The 22,183-nt window shown below is 36.3% G+C and overlaps 3 protein-coding genes and 1 long non-coding RNA gene across 4 annotated transcripts; 1 reads left to right on the top strand and 3 right to left on the bottom strand.

Annotated features, from left to right (window-relative positions):
- Positions 1-81: 81 nt before the first annotated feature.
- Positions 82-4,698, bottom strand: LOC122022622 (ornithine transcarbamylase, chloroplastic-like). Its single transcript, XM_042580657.1, has 5 exons — positions 4,434-4,698; positions 3,253-3,587; positions 1,648-1,779; positions 1,283-1,558; positions 82-623 (listed from the first exon to the last, which is right to left on the bottom strand). Exons 1-5 carry the CDS (start codon positions 4,657-4,659, stop codon positions 441-443), a joined length of 1,152 nt encoding a protein of 383 aa, XP_042436591.1. The 5' UTR covers positions 4,660-4,698; the 3' UTR covers positions 82-440.
- Positions 4,699-8,185: 3,487 nt separating this feature from the next.
- On the top strand, positions 8,186-8,990 carry LOC122022493. The gene is made up of 4 exons (XR_006122985.1): positions 8,186-8,386; positions 8,474-8,512; positions 8,601-8,683; positions 8,763-8,990. It is a non-coding gene; the product is annotated as an uncharacterized LOC122022493 (long non-coding RNA).
- A 6,275-nt stretch (positions 8,991-15,265) lies between these two features.
- LOC122024692 lies at positions 15,266-16,969 on the bottom strand. The gene is made up of 4 exons (XM_042583366.1): positions 16,684-16,969; positions 15,838-16,532; positions 15,669-15,725; positions 15,266-15,473 (listed from the first exon to the last, which is right to left on the bottom strand). The coding sequence occupies exons 2-4, from the start codon at positions 16,000-16,002 to the stop codon at positions 15,369-15,371; spliced, it is 327 nt and encodes a 108-aa protein (XP_042439300.1). The 5' UTR covers positions 16,003-16,532; positions 16,684-16,969; the 3' UTR covers positions 15,266-15,368.
- Positions 16,970-17,566: 597 nt separating this feature from the next.
- On the bottom strand, positions 17,567-18,778 carry LOC122024691. Its single transcript, XM_042583365.1, has 4 exons — positions 18,420-18,778; positions 18,057-18,235; positions 17,828-17,956; positions 17,567-17,655 (listed from the first exon to the last, which is right to left on the bottom strand). The coding sequence occupies exons 1-4, from the start codon at positions 18,434-18,436 to the stop codon at positions 17,621-17,623; spliced, it is 360 nt and encodes a 119-aa protein (XP_042439299.1). The 5' UTR covers positions 18,437-18,778; the 3' UTR covers positions 17,567-17,620.
- Between the last annotated feature and the right edge of the window lie 3,405 nt (positions 18,779-22,183).

The following is a 22,183-nucleotide window of genomic DNA, read 5'->3' as shown; positions in this document are numbered from 1 at the left end:
TTAAGCCTATACGAAATTTCTAAAATCACTTGAATCCTTTTCTTTAATTTCTTCTTAAGATGTGCGCTTCTGCTATTTTAATAAAGAGAAACAACAAGAATATAAATAAATCAAATCGATTACAAAAACTCTCATCACTTCTTCACACTACTGTGCGTTTAACTTTAATAGGGATTGTTGATGATTTGAATCATTTAGAACAAACCGAAAGATACGAAGGAACAAAGTCGCCTCTGGCAATCAGAGAATTCAGAACTCAAATCGCCAGAAAATTGCTTACGAATAATTTATTCCACTGCGATAAAGCATACGGGTCCATTCACCGGCATGTTTTGAACCTCATGAACTGTTTCACAAATGTAAAGATACTTCTACCGGAACCTCATGAACTGTTTCACAAGATCCAATTTGATGGTCCAACTTGGTTATTCCATATTATCCTAGAGACCCAAGAGGTGAAGCATGATGGCATTCTGAGCATGCATTCGGTTCTCGGCCTGTGGAAAAACGATCGAGTTAGGAGCTTCGATGACACCGTTAGTAACCTCTACGCCTCTCTCTGCGGGTAAGCAATGCATGAAGTAAGCTTTTGGACCGGCAATCTCCATCAGAGCTTCATCTATCTGCAAGCACATTCATTTAGTAGAGGCCTATGAAGTTACGTAAAACTTGGGCAATCCTTTTACGTTTAAATATTCAACTGAAATTTGAAGGTGCATCAAAAAAATATTAGCTTATACTCCAGAAATGAGACAGAATTGGACAGTATATGAGTACATATATGATTACTACATTTCTTTATAAGTATTGTTGAAAATAAATCTGTCATGTTGGTGTACCATTGTAGCATTAGTACATATCAATAGAACTCATTAAAAAATAATAATGATGAAAAATGAAAAATTATCAAAAAAAAACTAAGGAAGAAGATATTATCCATGTTAAGAATTGTTTGTAATGTTCCCGTATCTTAGTCTCATTTGTTGGCTTGAGATTTCTGTGAGTACTAGTTCGAGTAGGTAAGGAGTTCAGCTTAGCTTGTGTTCCACAAACAAGAACTTTTAGCTTGGTTTCGAATCACATAACAGCTAAAGCTCAAGATGCTTATTTAAAAACAATCTTGAGCATGGTCGATCTCAGCTCAGTTTGACTATAGAGTCAATTTTTCAAGCACACTATAGCAACTAAACATGGATGATGTTTTTATTTAAGAATTAAAATTGATATCCAAAAACCTGTATTAAGTTTAGTTTCTGAAAAATAAAATGGAAGAATGATGTACCTGAAACCCTTGGAACTTCTGCTTTCTATATGAAGCCTCCTCTTTTTGCCCCATGCTAGCCCAAACATCTGAATACACAACATCTGCCCCCTTGACTGCTTCCTTTGGGTCATTAGTAATTTCAATCTTACTAATTCCAGCACTCTTAGCCTTTTCAACGGTCTTCTCGTCTGGTTCAAATCCTTTTGGGCAAGCACATACAAAATGGAAAGGAACTATAGATGCCAACAGAAGCCATGAGTGTACAATATTGTTCCCGTCTCCCACATACACAACCTATTAAGAATCACAATTTAAAATATGTTTGAACAGTTCAATTTCAATTCTGTATATCTCCAATTAAAGTCCACCTAAGTATTGGATACCTTGATTCCCTCCAATTGACCGATGTGTTCTATAATTGTAAGTGCATCAGCCATGATTTGGCATGGATGGTTGTAGTCGGTTAGACCATTTATAACAGGTACAGAAGAAAATGCAGCAAGGTCCAAAATATCCTGTGAAAATAATAAAGGAGCATAATATGTGTAAATTTGCACAAGAAGTTAGTCACAAAGATGTTGCTCTTTGGAACCTCTCTTTTATATCAAGCATCTTCTTTAGCAGCCACACTTGTTGAAACTAACAATGCCAACAACAAAAAATTACTAGATAGCATTATAGTAACACAAAACAGATGGCTAGGGATGATGTTGAATTAACTAGCTGATGCAACATGGAATTGTCCCATGCATATGATGAGGCCAGGTTGTATCAAAGGTTAGTGTTTTCAACTTTAGCTCAAACCTAGTTTGGCAAAAAGCCTATGCCCACTTAGGACTCACTTTTTTTCTTTTGAACTCCTATAAATAGCCCACTTTGGCTATGTGAAGTATCAGGGGAACTTCACAGATAGATTTGAACAAGAACATCCTCCCTTGTGTGTTAAACACACAAGGTTGGAAGCTGCTATAACTCAGAAAAATAAACATGGTCAAGTGAAGCATTTCCAGTTTGAGTTGGCTAAATCTAAACACATTGTTGCAGAGCCTTAATTTTAGACTGCAAAGGTACATAATATTCAGTACATTTATGTGCATTCTACTCCCTATGCTTTCAAAAATGAAAAAACTGTTTGAGTTTTAATATTAGTAACAGCAGATTTTTGAGAAAATGTATATAGACAATAAGATACCCATCACAATATGTTGGAGCAATAATAATAAGAAAAAAAAGTTACTTTATAACTTAGCCTTTAAATCTCGAATATCAAACTATTGCATTTTAGCTTACACTTGTGAAAGTGTCTGATTGATATGACATTTTGGGTATCCAGCAGGAAGACGAAGGTATAAATCATCTATAACCTGAACATATGTTCCACAAGGCCTTATCGGATAAATGTAAGTAAAATTATATAACATCATGATCAGGAAAACTAACATGAAATGTCATGCTTGATCAGAGGGGCAAAAAAATAATGCATAAATACACATACACAAATCAATCATCATTTCTACAGCTTAAGATGCTTAAAACGTGTATATAAAAGCTCCACTATGATAATGTGTAGCATAGTGTACTAGAAAGTGTAATTGTGAAGAATGTATACTTAACTTTGTACAAGAGAGGGACTCAGAAGCAAACATAGAAATAATTGCACATTATTGTATCAATCTGATAAGAATTAAAAATCCTAATATTTAGTTCCTAGCTTAAATTGATAAAGGTAATAATATCACAGACACATACCTCCTAACAGAAATAAAGTTAATAACACAAAGTCACAAAAGTTATATGCTAAAGCTAAAATAGAATGGTACTGGCATAATAATTATGAATGGCTCGAAAGTGTAGAAGTAAACGAGAGGGCTTGAGCATTCCCTATCATGCATGTGATTTCCCAATAATACAATTCGATGGTTGTGCATGACAAAACAGAAGTGCCATGATGATGCCATTGTAGCATGACATGCAACCAACTACGTTACCTGATGAGAAAACACACGTGCCATGAGAATGTCATTGTAGCGTGAAAGCACTCTAGCAACATCTCGAGTTTCCTCACGCTTGCCCATTTGGATATCATCAGGACCCAGGTAAATGGCATGGCCGCCAAGCAAGAAGAATCCTGTCTCAAATGAAACACGGGTCCTCATGGATGGCTTGGCAAAAATCATGGCCATAGTCCTTCCTTTGAAAGGGAGGAAAGATCTGTCTCCTGATTTTAACACTGCTTTGACCTCAGCTGCTCGATTGATGATCTTGAGGATAGTTTCTTTGTCAAAGTCACTGATGTGGAGAAAATCCTTTGGGCCAGATTTCACTGCATGCAAAACACAACTTCAGAAGTCATTGAACTTGAAGGCTTCTTGTATGTTTTTTCTTAAATAGCAAAGAATGACATTAGAGATTCTTTTATCTGATTTCCATTTCAACATCAGTGAGTTCTGTTGACTAATTTACATGAACTGAGTTGCTAAATGCCCAACGGTTCACAGTTAATACTATTCTAACTTTTTCTTTATCAGATAACCGTAGTGGATAGGGAGTGAGGGAGAGAATAGGAGGGAAGGGAATACGTAATTTCACATTGAAGATAGGAAACAATGGAGGCAAGTGCTCAATGTGTATCTCACATTCAACCTGATTTTTCTATATCCATCACTAAGAAATTTACAGTCAACATAAAGGCAGCAAGTGAGAGAAGATTATCATATAAAATTTTAACATTCTTTCCTATATGGTGGGACATTATCATAGTAAAACAGTTGGAGAAATATCGGTTCAATCAAAGACTCCAATGATACTCACAGGATTGAGATATGGTGAATTTAGTCAAGATTCATTAACAAACATGAAGCGCTAAAAAAAAGATAAAAATGTTTTGTAACTGAAAGCTTAGCGTTTATCTAATCAAATAAATGAGCGGGGAAAATATCCTAGCGAAAAGCATAATCAACACAATGGCTTTCAAGAAACATATAATACGCAGCGCACATACAAATCAGTATGCATCATATTTCCCGGGAAAAGAAATCCCTAGGGTCGTCCATCTCAAATAAACCTAAAATCCCAAATTCAGCAATCGATCCCATCGCACACGGCAGTGCGGTAGCTGAATCACTGGTCAACAAAAATGATAAATCTATAAACGAGATAGAAATATTACGCTCGCTTGATTTGGAGGCAGAAACGGTGGATTGTGAGAGCGCGGAGCATGAGATGCGGCCGCGGAGCCGGGCAGCAGCCCAGATCGAGGGATGGAGCCGAAGATCCAACGCCTGCCTGGGAAGTCCTCCGGAGGAATCATAGGAACACAAGGAGAGGGCGGTGCCGTCGGACCTGAGAGATGCGCTGCCGGTGATGGCCGCTGCTGCTGTTGCTGTCGTCGCCATTTGGATTGTACCGTCAATGGAGTGTCTCTGTGTCCGAACGGAAGTAAATAAATCAGCGTCGAGTAAATTCATTGTTTATTTGGGCCGGACCGGAATTAGAAAATGGTCCGATAGACCGGGCTTCGCTTAAGTTTTGTTATAGGAATTTTTATTAAGTGTTGATTATATATATATATATATATATATATATATATATATATATATATATATATATATATATATATATATATATATATATATACAGAGAGGTTAGCCTGCGGCAGTTTTGCTACGGTTTCGTGCGGTGCTCGTCCACGTCATTCGAGTGGCATGGAGACGCGTAAAGGATTTAGGGAAAACACACTTTCCCTAAACCTCTACTACTGTGAGCCCTAGCAGAAGCGCCCCCGCGAGCCCGACGCGAGCCCTAGCAGAAATCGCGATTCGCGAGCTCTCCCTCTCCCTCTCTTCTCCATCTCCTGCCGCGATCGCACTTTCCCAAACCTCCCTCTCCCTCTCTTCGCCATCTCCTGCCGCGATCTCCTTCCTCTCTTGAAGCGCCATCTCCTGCCGCGAGCCGCTTCTCGCCAGCCATCTCCTGCCGCAAGGATCCTTAGCAGAAGAAGCGTCGGCCACTCCCTCTCCAACGCCTCCCTGCGGCGACCCGCTACCTTTCTGGCCTCGATTTGGGATCCACGACAACGCCTCCCTCTCCAACGGTTTTCTCACGCCTGGACTTCTCCGGTAAAATTTTTTTTTTGCCTGAACAACTATATAGATTTTTTTGCTAACCCATTAACACAATAAATCGACGTATCTAGTCCATTCCGCTATGGATCGGTATATTTGACAGATGAAGGTTTAAGTTTTGTTTAATTAAAAATTTTATATTTTAGAACTATCTATCTAGTTAGAGTTTGATATTACAGAATTCCTGAAAACCTCTTTATATATTTGTAAGTTTATTTTCAAGTTTACTAATAAATATCATTCATAAATTTTGTTTATAACGCTAAGTTGATATCCTGGAATGTTGTATATCCTGGAATGTTGATATACCCTTGTGTCTATGAGAATGTGCTTTGGAATGTTTAAATAAACAGTGCAGAACAGCTAGATTTTTTTTCTCGAAACAGTGCTACATTTTACTTATAGTTGTGTTTTTTTTACTGAACAGCTAGATTTTTTTTTCCTTCCTAACATTCAATTCCATCTTTAACTTAGCTGATGTTCTGTTATGACAAAAGATACGTGTGCCCAACATCCAAGAGTAGCAATTCGTATCTACTAATGTATTTATATCATGTCTATGACTTGATGTTGTATTCATATCAAAATCACTTATGGTTTATTTTGTTAATTGGAATAATTTTTATTTATTTATCTATTGTCAAATATAATGCGAGGGCACCTAGAAATGGAAGAAAATAGATTTGATGATCAGGAATTCATTCCCCAAGTTCCAGATGATCGAAAGCCACAAATTAGAATGGAATTCTTATCTCTAGATGATGCATATTCGTTCTATAACCAATATGCACGAGAAGCCGGATTTAGTTCAAGGAATAGCACGAGCAGGAAAAACAAAATGACAAATGAAGTCACATGGAAACAAATTGTATGCTTTAAAGAAGGACATACAGATCTAATGCGACACAATAAACATCCAAACCCTGATCAACAAATAAGGGAAAGAGCACGTGGCACAGTTAGAACGGGTTGTAAGGCAAATATTGCATTTGTCAAGAAACAGATGGGACCGGATTGGGTTATCTGTAATTTTATAGAAGCTCATAATCATCCGCTCTCAACTCCATCAAAGGTGCATTTGCTTCGCTCACATCGTAGTGTTTCTACAGCCAAAAAAGCTTTGACAAAACAGTTTTCAGAGGCTAATGTACCAACTTGTCAACAAATTCGTTTATTGGAGATAGAGTATGGAGGCCCTGAACGGGTAGGTTGTACAGAAACTGATATTAGAAACTTTGAGAGAAATCTAAGGGATGAACAAAAGGGTATTGATGCTGAAACCCTTATCGAGTTTTTTACATCTGAGCAGGAGAAGAATTCAGCTTTTTTCTTTGCCTACGAGACTGATTCAGATAACAGATTTAGTAGGTGCTTTTGGGCTGATCATATATCAAGAAGGGCATATAGTGTATTTGGTGATGCTATTGTATTTGATACAACTTATAACACCAACAAATATGGTTTGATTTTGGCATCATTTGTAGGAGTTAATCATCATCATCAGACAATTCTTTTTGGTTGTGGGTTTCTTAGTGATGAGAAAACTGAATCTTTTGTTTGGTTGCTTACAAAGTTCTTAGAAGCCATGCCTAAAGGTGCACCAAACATTATCATCACTGATCAAGATCCTGCAATGACAAAAGCTATTGCACAGGTTTTGCTTCAAACAGTGCATCGATATTGTTTATGGCACATATTGAACAAATTCCCAGAAAAATTAGACCCTTTGACTTTTCAAAACCATTATCACAACATAAAGAACATCATTGCAAATTCTACATCACCTGATGATTTTGAGAAGTCATGGGAAGAGACTATCAAGAAAGCTAACTTAGAGAAAAATGATTGGTTGTCTTTGATGTATGAATTACGACACAGATGGGTGCCAGCATATTTTAGTCATGTATTTTCTGCATGAATGTCAAGTAGCCAAAGATCTGAAGGATCACATGCATTTTTCAAAAAATATGTCTCAAATAAGAACTCATTAATGGATTTTATCACACGTTTTAATAGAGCACTGAGACACCAAAGACACAACGAGTTAGTTGCGGACCATATTGACATGAATGAGAATCCCAAAGTTAATACAACCTGGCCAATGGAAAGTCAAATGGTTAATCTGTACACAAAAAAGAAATGGCTGGAGTTTCAAAGTGAAATGATCGAGAGTCATAGTTATTATGTGCAACAGACATTTACAGAAGTTGCCTCAACGGTTTACCACGTGATGAAATTTCAAAGTTCCTCTTCCTCAAAACCAAGAGTGCTCATGCATGACAAACAAAGGGATTACATATCGTGTAGCTGCAGAAAATTTGAGTTTGAGGGCATTCCATGTAGACATATGTTAGCTTTTTTTCGTATCAACCAAGTGTTTCATTTGCCTGATACGTATATACTCAAACGATGGACACGTGATGCAAAAGTTGGAGCAATATATGCTTTAGGGGAGCAAAATGTCATTGATGATCCAAATTCAGAAAAGTATTTGATGTCCAGGCACTCGAGGTTATCCTATAAAGCTTCAGTGTTAGTTGATGATGCATCTTTGAGTAATGAGAGGACAACCTTCTTGGATGAACAATTCGATTGTATCTACAAAAAAATTCAAGAGATGTCCATTAGTACAATATGCAGTGATAGAAGTCAAAGGAAAAAATCCATTGATGAGACCCTTGGTATTATTGATCCTTTTGTAGTAAGAACTAAGGGATGTGGAAAGAGATTAAAATCATCAAAGGAGAAATCAACATCAAATTCTAGACTTTGTTGTGGATGAGGACATCGAGGAGTGTCACATGACAAGCGTAATTGCCCCAATTTGCAACAAGGGTATATGTCGATTAAATTTTTCATTTTTATTATATTTTTCTTGTAAACAAATTTATTTTATTATCTTTTGTATATGACAGAGTGTCAAGTATCAGATCAAATGAAGATAATCATCATATTAGTCTTGACGACACATATGAACCGGATTTGGGATCTATAGCGGGTACTATCAAAGTTTTAATTTGATAACTTATAGTGATTTATTGTTTATTGAGGAAATAAAATTAATAAATTCTCTTTATTGTTATAGGTTCTAATAACATGCGCTAGGATGTTGTAGTTATCTATGGTATGGTTGATATATCTATTTTCTTTGTTTCTCTTGCTTGATTGGTTTAGTGCATTTCTTGTATTAAGGTGTTTGCTATTTTGTTTAGTGCATTTCCTATGTGTATCAACAGTGATTAGATAAACACAAGCTTTTGTTTATGGAAATGGAAAGGAGCTCCCTTCTTCTAAGGTATGTTTTTCATGCAGTTTAATGTTAAACAATTCTATCATTGTTGTTTGTATTTAACTTGATGTGTGTCTTCTTTCAGTGAATCCAGTGTTAGAGAAGAGTTGGCTTGGCTTTGGTTTCGATTGGATGCATCCCCTGTTATATGCATCTTGTAGTGACTAGATTGTGCAGTAAAGCGTTATTTGCTTCTCTGTGCAGTAAAGCGTTATTTGCTTCTCTGTTATATCCAGAGAGTTATTTCTCATTGGTCTTGAAATGTACACTGCACTGCTCACATTATAGTAGAGAGTTATTTGCTTCTTTGTTATATCCAGAGAGTTATTTCTAATTGGTCTTGAAATGTACACTTCTGCTTCTCTGTTATTTGCATTTTGATTTTAATTTATCATTTTGAAATGTACACTGCACTGCTCCCCAATTGAATCTATGGATGCTAACTCCCGTCGATCTAGTGACTTAGATTGTTTGAGATTTTGCAATACTTCTATGTCCAGCCCAAACAGAAAATTTTTTATGGTATTGAATCTTTATGTTAAAGCAAATGTTGTCATCAGTTGACGATAAAGAAACCAAAAATTTTAATATCATCCCGAATAAATTAAAATTACAAAATAAACCAAATTGAGTTGAAACTGAATGACCAATTTAACTAAGACGATGCTTTACAATTCCTTTTGGAGAAACATTCTACAACTGAATTGTTGTGTGAGGTTTTGGCACTCTTGAAATCAGAGCCCCAGATCGGTCCACGGACCGATCAAGGTCTGGGCAGTGCCACTCGATCGGTCAGCCGACCGATCCAGATGCGAACAGAGAGTTCGCGTGGCTTAAGGATCGGTCAGCCGACCGATCCACATGCGAGCAGTGAGCACGGGGAAGCTCACTGATCGGTCAGCAGACCGATCAGTGAGACACTGATCGGTGCTACCGACCGATCAGAGTGCTCCTGGATCGGTCGGTAGACCGATCCAGTAGTGTGCAGCGGCAAATAGTTTATGGATCGGTCTGCCGACCGATCTAGAGCCCTGTTTCGTGCCAGTAACAAGCTGGATCGATCGCGGGATCGATCCGACAAGCTCAATCGATCCACGGACCGATTGAAATGCCTGATTATAGTTAGCAGAATATTGTAGAGGCATAAATTGTCTCCCCTAGCAAAATTTTAATAAATCCAATTTTCATTCCGTATTAGTCATGTAGTACAGTATAACTGTAGCGATCGGCCTTACAGCCTAGTAGTAGAAGGCGGGTCGTTACACTCTTATTTTGTATCAGTTCTACTTTCTCTTTCTCTTGCTGTGATTTTCTTGTGTTTGTTTATTGATTGACAAAGATCAAATTGACCAAATCATTTGAATACTCTGTATACTCATAATTTGCAGTATCATATTCATATACGAATTAGGCAAATAGACAATAGAATTCAATCGGCCCATATTAGAACAATAGAATTTGTGAAATCAATATGGAACTTTCAATTACACAAAAGATGATAAGACAAATCAAAACAAATTTATCAAATTTTACAAGTTTTGAGTGCCGATCACGAGCACACTTGTATTGCAAGAGCAAAAACAAATTTATCGAATTGTACAAGTTATGAGTGTCGATCACGAGCACAAAATTGAAACAACTAAATTAGCGAGACAACAATATAATTGTTGGATTTCCATACCAGTATCGACAACATGGAATTTAAACTGATGGCTTGCGTCCAAAATTACAAACATTCAACCAGTTACATTACAAAACCAATATTACTTAGAGGAATTTTAGCTAACAAGATGAACTAACAACACAATCAATATTACGGCTAAGAGAATCAAGTTCACCATTATTGATATCCAAATAAATTTCGGTACATGGATTATTCCTGGATTATGTTCATGAGAAGCATTGTGTTCACTTTCAATATTATCAGATGAACTAGTATTGGGTGTCACCCACTTTTGCCATCCATGTTGCCCGCATCTGTAATACTGTCTTCCAGGATTCTTGGTTGATCTAGAAATACAAACCATTGTTCTTTGCCCGCAGTCCCTACAGGTTACAGCTTGAAATCTCGTATTGTCGATGCTGCTATGACTTGATGATGCCATAAAATAGCAACCTAATAATCAAATTTACATTAATTAGATTAACACAAAATTAAGCAACTTAGAATTTTTGTATTATTTCAACATTCCAGTGCACATTCTCATAGACACAAGGGTATATCAACATTCCAGAGCAGCACTGTTTCAAGGCAAAACATCTAGTTCTTCAGGAAAAAAAAAACAACAAAACTATAAGTAAAATGTAGCATATGCATCTCCCTCAGGCACGCACCCATAAACACTGTGTTAGTTTTTGTTGGGACTTAGCGTTATAAACAAAATTTATGAATGATATTTATTAGCAAACTTAAAAATAAACTTACAAATATATAAAGAGGTTTTCAGGAAATCTGTAATATCAAACTCTAATTAGATAGTTCTAAAATATAAAATTTTTAATTAAACAAAACTTAAACCTACATCTGTCAAATAGACCGATCCATAGCGGAATGGACTAGATATGTCGATTTATTGTGTTCATGGGTTAGAAAAAAATCTATATAGCTGTTCAGGAAAAAAAAAATTTTACCGGAGAAGGATTTTCCAGGCGTGAGAAAACCTAGCTTGGAGAGGGAGGCGTTGTCGTGGATCCCAAATCGAGGCCGGAAAGGTAGCGGGTCGCCGCAGGGAGGCGTTGGAGAGGGAGTGGCCGACGATTCTTCTGCTAAGGATCCTTGCGGCAGGAGATGGCTGGCGAGAAGCGGCTCGCGGCAGGAGATGGCGCTTCAAGAGAGGAAGGAGATCGCTGCAGGAGATGGCGAAGAGAGGGAGAGGGAGGTTTGGGAAAGTGCGATCGCGGCAGGAGATGGAGAAGAGAGGGAGAGGGAGAGCTCGCGAATCGCGATTTCTGCTAGGGCTCACGTCGGGCTCGCGGGGGTGCTTCTGCTAGGGCTCACAGTGAGGAGGTTTGGGAAAGTGAGTTTTGCCTAAACCCTTTACGCGTCTCACGCCACTGGAATGACGTGGACGAGCACCGCACGAAACCGCAGCAAAACTGCCGCAGGCTATCGTCTCTGTGATTATATATATATATATATATATTTAAAAAAAAGATCGCATAGAATCAAACATTTTTCGCTTGCAAGATATGAAAATAACTATTTTTTATTTTTATGTTTATTTATTAATTAGTAAAAAATATTGATTATAACAGAGAATACAATGGATTAAACTTTTAGATACGTTTTTAAAAAAAGTGTTTATGCAATCATAATATTTTTAAAATATCAATTATATAATAATAATGATAGCTCAATATTGAAAAATATATTTGGGTAAATGAGTAGTTATCTACTTATTCGTAACGGTTCAATCGGATAAAATTTATCTGATCTAGGTACTTGGAATAGCTTCAGGCGCCCGAACTGTGTTGACCAGCCTTCGAACAAGGCGCGTTGAGAAGACGTCTTAGGCTGCCCCCGGGGGGTTCGGGTGCCTGGACTTGGTCCAGGCGCCCAAACAATCAACAGCAGGCTATCTGTCCGAATTCTCCTTTGTTCTGGCTCCATTCGCTTAAGTGATTCCGGTCATTTAGAGTAGGACTTACCCGAACTCATTTCCCGGTCTTCTCCTCGAGCAAGCTTCTGCTTCGGCTTCTCGTCCCTCAGAAACGTCGTGCGCTTCCTTCTCGTCCTCCAGCATATTGTTGGAACCGAATTCGAAATTCAAATATCGTATTTCTACACTCTTATGTATAACAGAAATTTAAATTTTTATTTATGATTTAACAATTTTATTTATGATTTAACAATTAAATCAAAGGAGTGTTCGTATAAATTTTTAAACAAACATAAGCATGATCTTTATCTAAACATGTATTATAATCTAACCGTTTAAGTAAGATCCTATAAGCATAACAAAGATAAACTATCGAGATTATGTATTTTTGAACCACGAAACACTTGGTTTCCATTTCGGTTGTAGGTGTAACCAACCCGCTATTAAAGATATAGCAGAAAGAAATAATAGAAAAAGAGCTCTAGTATAAAGATCTTCATTAGTGTGTAATCTGATTGTATACCACCACTGATAAACACCGGAATAAGCGATATTCATTGGACCAGTAGCACCTCCTCGAGTAAAAGCTTCCACAGCCGGTTGACCAAAATGAGGATCCCAAATTGCATGAGCAATGAGTCTTACATGTAAAGGGTCTTGTATCCATGACTCAAAATTTTCTTGCCAAGCTACATGAAAGAGATTTCCGGACGTCCACAGAAAAATTATATTGATTCATATAATGTTAATTTAATAATTTTATTTGGACATGTTAAACTATCTAAAATAAATATATTAGATCATTTAAGCATAACCTAAATAAAAACTATTAACACATACATCAATACACATGAATATAGTACAAGCATAAACATATTTTTCAAACAACCTGTATTTGGGTTTGACTCTAACTATTTTGATGATAGTGAAACAACTCTTCGTTGATTGTCATGAGCTCGTACTTCCTTCCTCTAATTTGATCCACGATTAGGGTCCTCTTTCCAACACTTGACCGCACTAGAGATCAAGTATCATTTTTCGTTGAGACGGTCAAAACGTTTTCCTCAAAGATGAGAAAGGGACTGTCCAATTACCCCTTCACAAGAGAATATCTAATAATCCTCAACAAAAGCTACGTCTTTTAAAATTATGCAAAAAGGTGAGCAACAACAATACTTCTTGCATAGAAGAAACAACAATAAAGAAATGTGACTTTTCCATGAAAGAGAAAAAAAATCTCTATCTTTTTTTTCTTTAAGAGGAACTGCCGAATTTCTTCAATGAGAATATGAAGAACTTGTTGTACGAATTCTTCAAAGAGAAAAATCACTATTCGAATTATCTCAAAAGATGCATGGAGGTGGCCACCGAATATTTTGCGAGGAAAAGAAAAAAACATGGCTACAGAAAATCTCTTGTGCCAGAATTCAGCAACACTCAAAAGAGGTGGCTGTCGTAAGTATTCTTCATCATAGAAGAAGAGAGCCTTTACCTTAATATCTTAAGAGCAAGCCAACCAAAAAAAAGGTGGATTGAGTGGCCTATGTGGACGAGTGAAGACAGTGGAAAAATGGAGAACGCGGAGATGATGGAAAAAAGGAAAAAGCAAAAAAAAAAAAAAATCCCTTTTCTTTTCATTACACGTTCAACCAAAATCCCACATTTTTATTTTTCATAATATATTCATATTACATTTCCTCATGGGCGTAAACTTTCAAAGCTCATTATCTCTTCCATCTTTATCTATTAGATTTTTATAATTTTTTAAAAATCCAATAATATGTATCCATTGTAATCATATCAACGATCTAATATCATTGATACGGCAAACACACTTGCTCGCTATATTAATTTAATTTATAGACTTCTTGTTTCCACTGATCGGGTATCAATCTAACATTTGATTATATCAAACTTTATTTGTCAATATATACATTGTTTGATCACATCAAACTTTATTCGTCAAATTTAACTACTTGAATTTAATTTTCTCAACGGGAAATAAGGAAACCAATACTTATGTGACCCTTAATGGTTCAGGGATACAGCTAGCTGTGAGTTCAAAACTCTTTGTGATTCAGGACTATATTTGTCTTTTATTCAAGCATACCCTTAATAACCTCATCCTATGATCAACTTCTTAATTATAAAACATTAGAACTAATTCAGATTAATACCAAACGAATTATGGTAAGAGTGTCTAGCAGCACCGTCCCATGATTCCCTACGTATCACTGAATAATGCCTGCAAGAACCAGTCGATTATGGTTAATGTACAGACCGATCCCTTCCTGTTATATATCCCGGTTGAATCTACAATCATTGGTACATTGAGAATTGTATATTGATTCAACAACCATGTGATATATCTTATAGTAATATTGCATGTGTAACTAGAAAACTCTTTTCCTATGGTACATCTTACAGTTCTGATCAGAGACTTCATACACTATGAAACAATATATTATATAGGATATCCACACATATGGATATGTGGTGAATCCCCGACTACAATATAGTGACTCCTAGATGTTTCGTTACTACACCACTACAACAAAATCGCTCATAGACATCGGTTTTCCATCGGTGTCTATTTGATTTTCGACGGATGTCTATGAAGCCGATGTTAAAAGTCTGCCATTTTAGACATCGGGTTAAAACCGGTGTAGTATCACTTAACGACACCGGTTTTCGAATCGGTTATTAACCGGTGTAGTATCACTTAACGACACCGTTTCATACATGGTGTAAAACCGATGTAATAGCTTTTGTTAATAACACCAGTTTTGGCAGCGGTAAATGACCGATGTAATATTACTTTATAACACCGGTTTTACATCGGTGGAAAACCGATGTAATATGTATTTTTTCTAACAGCACAGATTTGATTTTAAAACCGACAATAACAAAAAAAAATACACAAATATTCACAAATTGTACAAATATTCTTCATTCAATAATATCCATAAAATACACAAATATTCACAAATTATATAAATAATCTTCTTACAACAATATTCATAAAATACCCAAACATTCTTTTTACATCAAAAGCTAGCTAATAGATATCAAAATCAAAGTATAACATTCTGTTAACACATTAAGGTACAATTGTCTCTAATGTAATCTAGCATACATTCAGCCCACTCGAACCGCACTTCATCAATTTCAACTCTGGAGTACTTGAGATTTGTAAACTGTAAAAACACATAAATTCACCATATGTCAAATAACTAAAACAAATGTGTGCATGTATCAAATAAAATAGAATACTGAGTTTTTAAAGGCTGCTGTGGAAGATAACGAATATAACAGTGAAGGAAGCATAGAAGAACAAAGAAAATGTTCATAGTTAACAAGCAAATGAAGAGATATACTATTTATTGTACTACCTCTGATGCCATCTTCCAAATCTCATAAGCAAGAATGCAACTGTTCAGAATCATTCCCTGGCAATGAATGAAGAATGTTTATGTTGCTGCTTTTGATGAGTGCTATATTGTTTGTATCTTAAAACATTGGCTTCTAGAAAAACATTAGACATAATTAAACAGATATTACCTGGAGTTTCCAAGTTGCTATGTTCTGGTAGTGCAGCATAATTGTCTGATTGTTGGATGTCAGCAAAAGTATCTGGTGTTGACGATAGATATCTGAGATGATAACTGAGAAGTGATGGCCCAAACCATCCATATTTTCTGGCACTACTAAAAGCCATCTCGGCATCAGTAAGCCGCTTAAAAATTAGTTTGACGTTGTTGCTCTCCTGTTGAACTTATGTTGCTACTTCCACTATGGGCCCATAGCGACAGAAAATCCTAATCAGATCAACTTCAGAAGGAAGAGGACTGGATTTATTGAAATTCAAAACCAAAGCTGTAGGCATACACCTATCGACTATCTTTACATTGACACTGATTATGGGCCTATCTGAGGATAGCACTTGCTTCATAGTGGGACAAGCTATTCCAATTTGAATATGTTCTGTTGCTTGTACAACAGGAACAGAAATCAGAGCAGATGTTTGTCTTGAAGTTTTCCTCTTTTTCCTTTGAGCCGGAGCATGAACTTCGACTTCGATTTTAGTAGGGCGGTTATGAGATATCAAGTCAGACCAGTAAGAATCCATCATGTGATCAGTTTCTATCATCTCAGAAAAAACCGACAAAGCTTCAACTCTCCGTTTCTTATCCTTTTCAGCTCTTTCTTCCTCAAGATGTTTCTCTTCACTAGCAGAAGAAGAAACACAGTAGTTCCTAAATTTAGTGAAGAAACTGATTAGACTAGAGAGATAATCATACCCTTCAATAGGATCTCTGGCTGCCAAATGCAGCAGCAAGAACATTTCAATATTTTAAAATATTTTTTTAAAATAAAAATAAAAAGAAGGAAACAAATAACAGCTACCGTTACAATTGCTAGTGTTGGAGTTGTCGAGGTTGCAAGCACCGGGCAGCATGAGCAGGCGTTCGACCTTGAGCCCTAAGGCGCTCCAGGGGGAGGAGCAGTTGTGCGTCTGCTGTACGGCGTAGCAGAGGCAGACGGGGTTTGTGCCCCGGATGTTCCTCACGGTGTCGCAGCAGTCGCTGTTGGGTCGGTCGCTGCTGCCGCTGCCATAGTCCATGCAGGGGGTCAGGCTGCTGGTGGCATCCGTGCACTGATGCTGCAGCGAAGTATCGGCTGCTGGTGACTTCTCTTGTCTGTTGTCAACTTTTTTCTTCCTGGTCTTCTACATATGTAGATGCAACCATATAAGATATGTAAGATAACAGAAAATATTGGACCGATGGTGCCATATTGTAAGGTTGTAATATGTTATAGTTCCATGTTTGTTGTGTACAAAAAGAATTACAAAGAACATCACTGGGAAGCTTCAGGTAACCTGATGTTGATACTGAAGTATACTGGTATTGGCAGTCCTCTTGCTGAAGATAAATTTGGCGAAGAGCAGCATTACCCCTGTCCACGACTAGAAGAGAACAAGTTCTTCCAACATATATCACATCAAAGTCATTAGAAAACTTAGCATCCTCACTCGGGCCATCTCTATAACCTGCTATATTTGATTTTCCTCCAGCAATAGTAGTCACACCTGAAGAAGCCATCACAAGTAAAAAACAGACTTTTTGACTCAATTGCAGAATTGTGGTCTTTAATTTTACATTTCTTTGAATCTAAATACAGGAATTTGCTCAAGTGTTGTACCTGATTCAGTTATCTTTCGAATAGCCATATTGGAGATATCAGCAACATACACATTCCCTTTGTCATCCATAGCGGCACCTTTTGGACGATAGAAACGAGCATCTGCAGGTTTACCATCTCTACATGTCCAGAGAATCCCTTAAATGACCCGGCAACCAAATCTTGCTCTGCTATCTGCAACGCGATTTTTGTCGAAACCAGCTCGCAAAACTTTATAAAGTGAAGATCTCCAAATAGACACAAAAAGCTATAAGGGAAAATGATGGCATATACCTGATACAACCTCCAATCTCTTATGGTAGATCGCAATAGAAAAACTATGAAGTGAAGGGAACGGGGGAATTACACTGGGAGAGAGGCGGAGTGATCCGAACTATATTGTTATTTGTGGCGTCGACTGCGAAGAGCTCCCCCTCGAGGGAGACCCGGATAGTGTGCGGAAGTACGCCTAGCTTGTCCCCCACCACAAGCGTCTCTACAAAGTACCCACTAAGTCGACAACGTCCCCATCTGAACACACGGCTTTAGACGCGAAGCAACAAACTTTTAAGAAAATGGAAGGAAAAAGAACACACCGCTCTCGAACAGGCCCTTTCCACTGGCAGCGCTCCGCCCTCGCCTCCCCCGGCGGAAAACTCCATCTGGAAGGAAGAGACAGTGCTGTTGGGCGACGACGACGCCGCCACCTCCTCGGCTTCCCCGGCAGACGGCGCCCGGTTCACATCGAAGCCTCGCATCGACAGTTCCACGTTCCCTGCGGCACAAAAAAACACGAGTCGAGTATCCATCATCATTTCTCGCAGTAGAGATGTTGATAGACAAAGATATCTCAGATCTCAAAACCCTCGTTCGGAAAACGATCGAGAAGACAACAAGCAGAAACCGTCCCCAAATCGTCCAACCCCTAAAAATTTCCGAAACTCCGATAGATCCCTTACCGGCCTCGGACGCCCATGGGAACCGCAGCTGGGAAAACGAAGGCTGCGCGGAATGAGGCAAGAGAGGAAGGAGCTTAAGCTGCAGCGGCGCCGCAGCGGAACCCCTCTCCTCCTCCTCCTCCTCCATTGCGTCCTCTTTTTCCCCTAATCTCATCCCAAACAAAATCCCCAGACTCCCTCTCTCCGCCGTCTCCGCCGTCTTCGCGGCCCAGAAGGGCCTACCGGCCGGAATACGAAGAAGGCCTCCTCTTCTCAACCAAATGGAGGAGTTGGAGGAGATGTGGTGTGGTTGGACGGAGAAGCAAGTGCGTCGTGTCTTGATCCTGATCGGGAGAGGAAGGGGCGTCAATCTAGGAAGGGGGAAGAGGGAGATGAGGTTGAGAGAGATGGTCGGAGGTTTAGGTTTAGACTGAGAGAGATGGTCGGATGGTCGGAGGTTTAGGTTTAGGTTTAGGCGAGAGAGATGGTCGTGCGGAGGAAGGGACGCGATATAGATTTAGGTTTAGAGGGAACTTCACAGTGTTGTAAATTTTGGCTGGTGGGAATATTAAAATATTTTATTTTGGTTCATTAACATCAGGTTTTAAAAACCGATGTTAAAATCGGTGTCTATTAACGAAAAAAAGGGCGCTCATAGACATCGCCTAAAAAACCGATGTCTATGAGCTAAAATCTGCGCTCATAGACACCGGTTTTTAGAAAAAACGGTGTAAAATACTCAAAGACTTCGGTTTTAGCCTAAAACCGTTGTTGTTCCACTGATGTCTATGAGCGATTTTGTTGTAGTGCACCTAATCTCACTACCTGATGACTATAATAGAGTCGATAAATTAGTTAAAGTGCAACCCCAATATATAGAGTCTCAGTATTGTCCTATGTCATAAGGACTACTAGTGTACAATCACAACCAAAGATTTATTCATTCGATAAATGATAACTACTTAGAAAGTTTGTGTGAGAGATATTCGATGAATTCATTGTATGATCACCCATATGTATGTTTGAACATTTCTATGTCCTTACCAATGAAATATGGTACACTACATCACAAATGCTAGTTTCTAGCTCGAGCGACCTTTTTTCCTTATTTATTAGATGACCCAATTATCTAGGAGCAAATTTAGAATATATAGTGAATATTGATGTATTTCATAATTAACATTATATGTACCCACCACATCTCAATATAATATGTTCAAAGAATTTATCTATGCATAACATATGTATAAAGATAAAATAAATGCTAAACTTAATTGAATTATATTAAAATAAAGATTGCTTATTTATAAAAGTTAACAAAGCCCTAGCCAATAGTTGACTTTGCAGGACACCTACTTTAACACGTATTTTTCCACAACACCTCGTCCTTTGGGCGCATCGAGCCCACCGACTTTCTCTCCGTGTCATCTTTCTTGCTAGTCGTGTCTTTCTCGACTTCCTGTGCTCCTAAGTTCCTATAAACTTAGACACAAGACATCAAATACACACAGAGCCTAACTTAACTCGATTGATCATATCAAAATTATCTCAAGTACCTATAAAAACCCCTTGTTTCAATAGAATTAATTGTAATTATCTGATTTAACTTCTCGATGATGCTACCTAAAGATCTTATTTAGTTAACCTAAAAAGTCAAGATTTGGGTAGTCTAAACCCTATGTTAATTGATTAAAAATGATATTATAGAGATATACATATTAGATTTTATGGAGTCGACTTAACTTTGTAGCAGTTGACCTAACTAAACTAGGTCAACTAAATATCAGGCATACTTATTATTTAAGTGCTTAAACAGTTCAAAATAAGTTAGGTTGATATAGGATATTTATTTGTCCTAATTAAGAGCGTAAATAGAGTCATTGTAATAAAAAAAAATGATTATGTTTAGCTCAGGTTTTTCATAGTTCATTCTTAGTTATGTGAAAATATGTAAATCACTGAATTAGTTGATAACCACTTATAGAGGATGAAAGGAGTTTTTTCTCAAGAATATCTAAATAGAGCCATTAAATCTTCGGTAAAGTCTTAGTAGATGATTCATTAAGCACTAATGATTTAAAAAAAACAATTATTATCTCCTTCCATCAAAAAAAAATATGAAAGAAAAAAATTTAAAGAAACTCACCTCATGATATTCTTTTTACGTAAAGTTAGATTTTTTTTTATCTTTAAACCGAGTTATTATTTAGTAAGCTAGTTTACTTCTAAGGATACCTTATTTTAAATTGGATTGTAATTAACAATGAAGTTTGCCCGTGATATTTTACATCTAAAAGACGTCTTAATAAAAAAAATCTTAAAATATAAGTGTGAGATTTATTCCAAATATATTATTTTTAATGCGCGAATTAATCTATATTTAAGAGACATGTTAAACACAATATATATTATGTTAAATAACAATAGCCTTTTTTTTCACTATATGTATGTATGCAATTATTATTTAAAAGATATTATATATATTTTATGCACCATTTATTATTCCATTTAAAAAGACAAATTATTTTTAAATATTAATTACTTATATAAATTAGTCAGAGAGTTGAATTGATTTTTCATCTTTAATTTTTAATATATATATAGATATATATATAATTTGTGGATACAGTACATTAATCTAAATATTTATATATTAATTCGAATTGTATATTAATTTATCTGTAAAATATATAATTTCTAGCGTCGCTATCCCCACCAAACACGTCCAGGTTGAATCCATGATGTAGTCAACCTTTCATTTTCTTAACGGGACGTAGCTGGCTAGCTGCGACATTATTAGCGTAAATAAAGAGAGATAAAATAAAAAAAAATAAAAAACAATCGTTCCTATCTTGAACGTAATTCGAATGGGTTGATGTTCTTTTAGCTAGCATTACGATTAATTCAGTAGTATAAATTAATGGTAAATTAGAAAAAAAAAATCTCAATTATAATTTTAACTTTATATTATATGTAGTCCTCGATAAAAAAATAAATAAATATTTTCAATATCTAACTGTAAAATTTTATTTTCTTAAATTTTTTCATGTAAATATTGTTACCTAATTACTCCTAATATCTTTTAGATATAAAAGTCCAAAAATGAGTATAATTTCTCTTAAAGTCAACACTTTATAGTAGAATCGAGTATATTTTCTATCAAAATTGTCCCTCGTATTTTTTAGATACAAAAAGTATAAAAACGAGTATAATTCCTATTAAATTTAGCACTTTACACTATAATCTAATATATTTTATATTAAATTAAGCAGGATATTTTTCTTTAATATAATTTCTCTTAAATTCAGTATCATTTAAAGAAAATCTAGTATATTTTATTCAATTGAGTATGAAAATTTAGTATATTTTTCATCCAATTGAGATGGAAAAAAATCGTGCTCAATTTGATAACAAATATACTAAAATGAATATAATTCCTCTTAACGTAAGCAACACTTTAAACTAGAATCGAGTATATTTTTTTATTAAATTGAGCAATATTTTTTTTTCATGTTTAATATAATTCATCCTAAATTCCGCATCATTTAAATAAAATCTAGTATATTTTCTATTCAATTGAGTATTATTTAAAGAAAATCTAGTATATTTTTCATGTGGGAAAATTTCGTACTGAATTTGATAGAAAATATACTAAATTCTAATTTAATGTATTGAATTTAAGAAAAATTATACTAATTTTTGAACTTTTTATATCTAAAAATATCAAGGACAATTAGGTAATATGTTTGACTAGAAAGTGGAAACAAAGATTTTTATGACTGCAT

The sequence above is a fragment of the Zingiber officinale genome, chromosome 9B, assembly GCF_018446385.1.
Source record: "Zingiber officinale cultivar Zhangliang chromosome 9B, Zo_v1.1, whole genome shotgun sequence".
In the NCBI taxonomy this organism is placed as follows: domain Eukaryota; kingdom Viridiplantae; phylum Streptophyta; class Magnoliopsida; order Zingiberales; family Zingiberaceae; genus Zingiber; species Zingiber officinale.
Note: the sequence above shows the minus strand (reverse complement) of the source record. Positions and strands in the feature narration are given on the sequence as shown.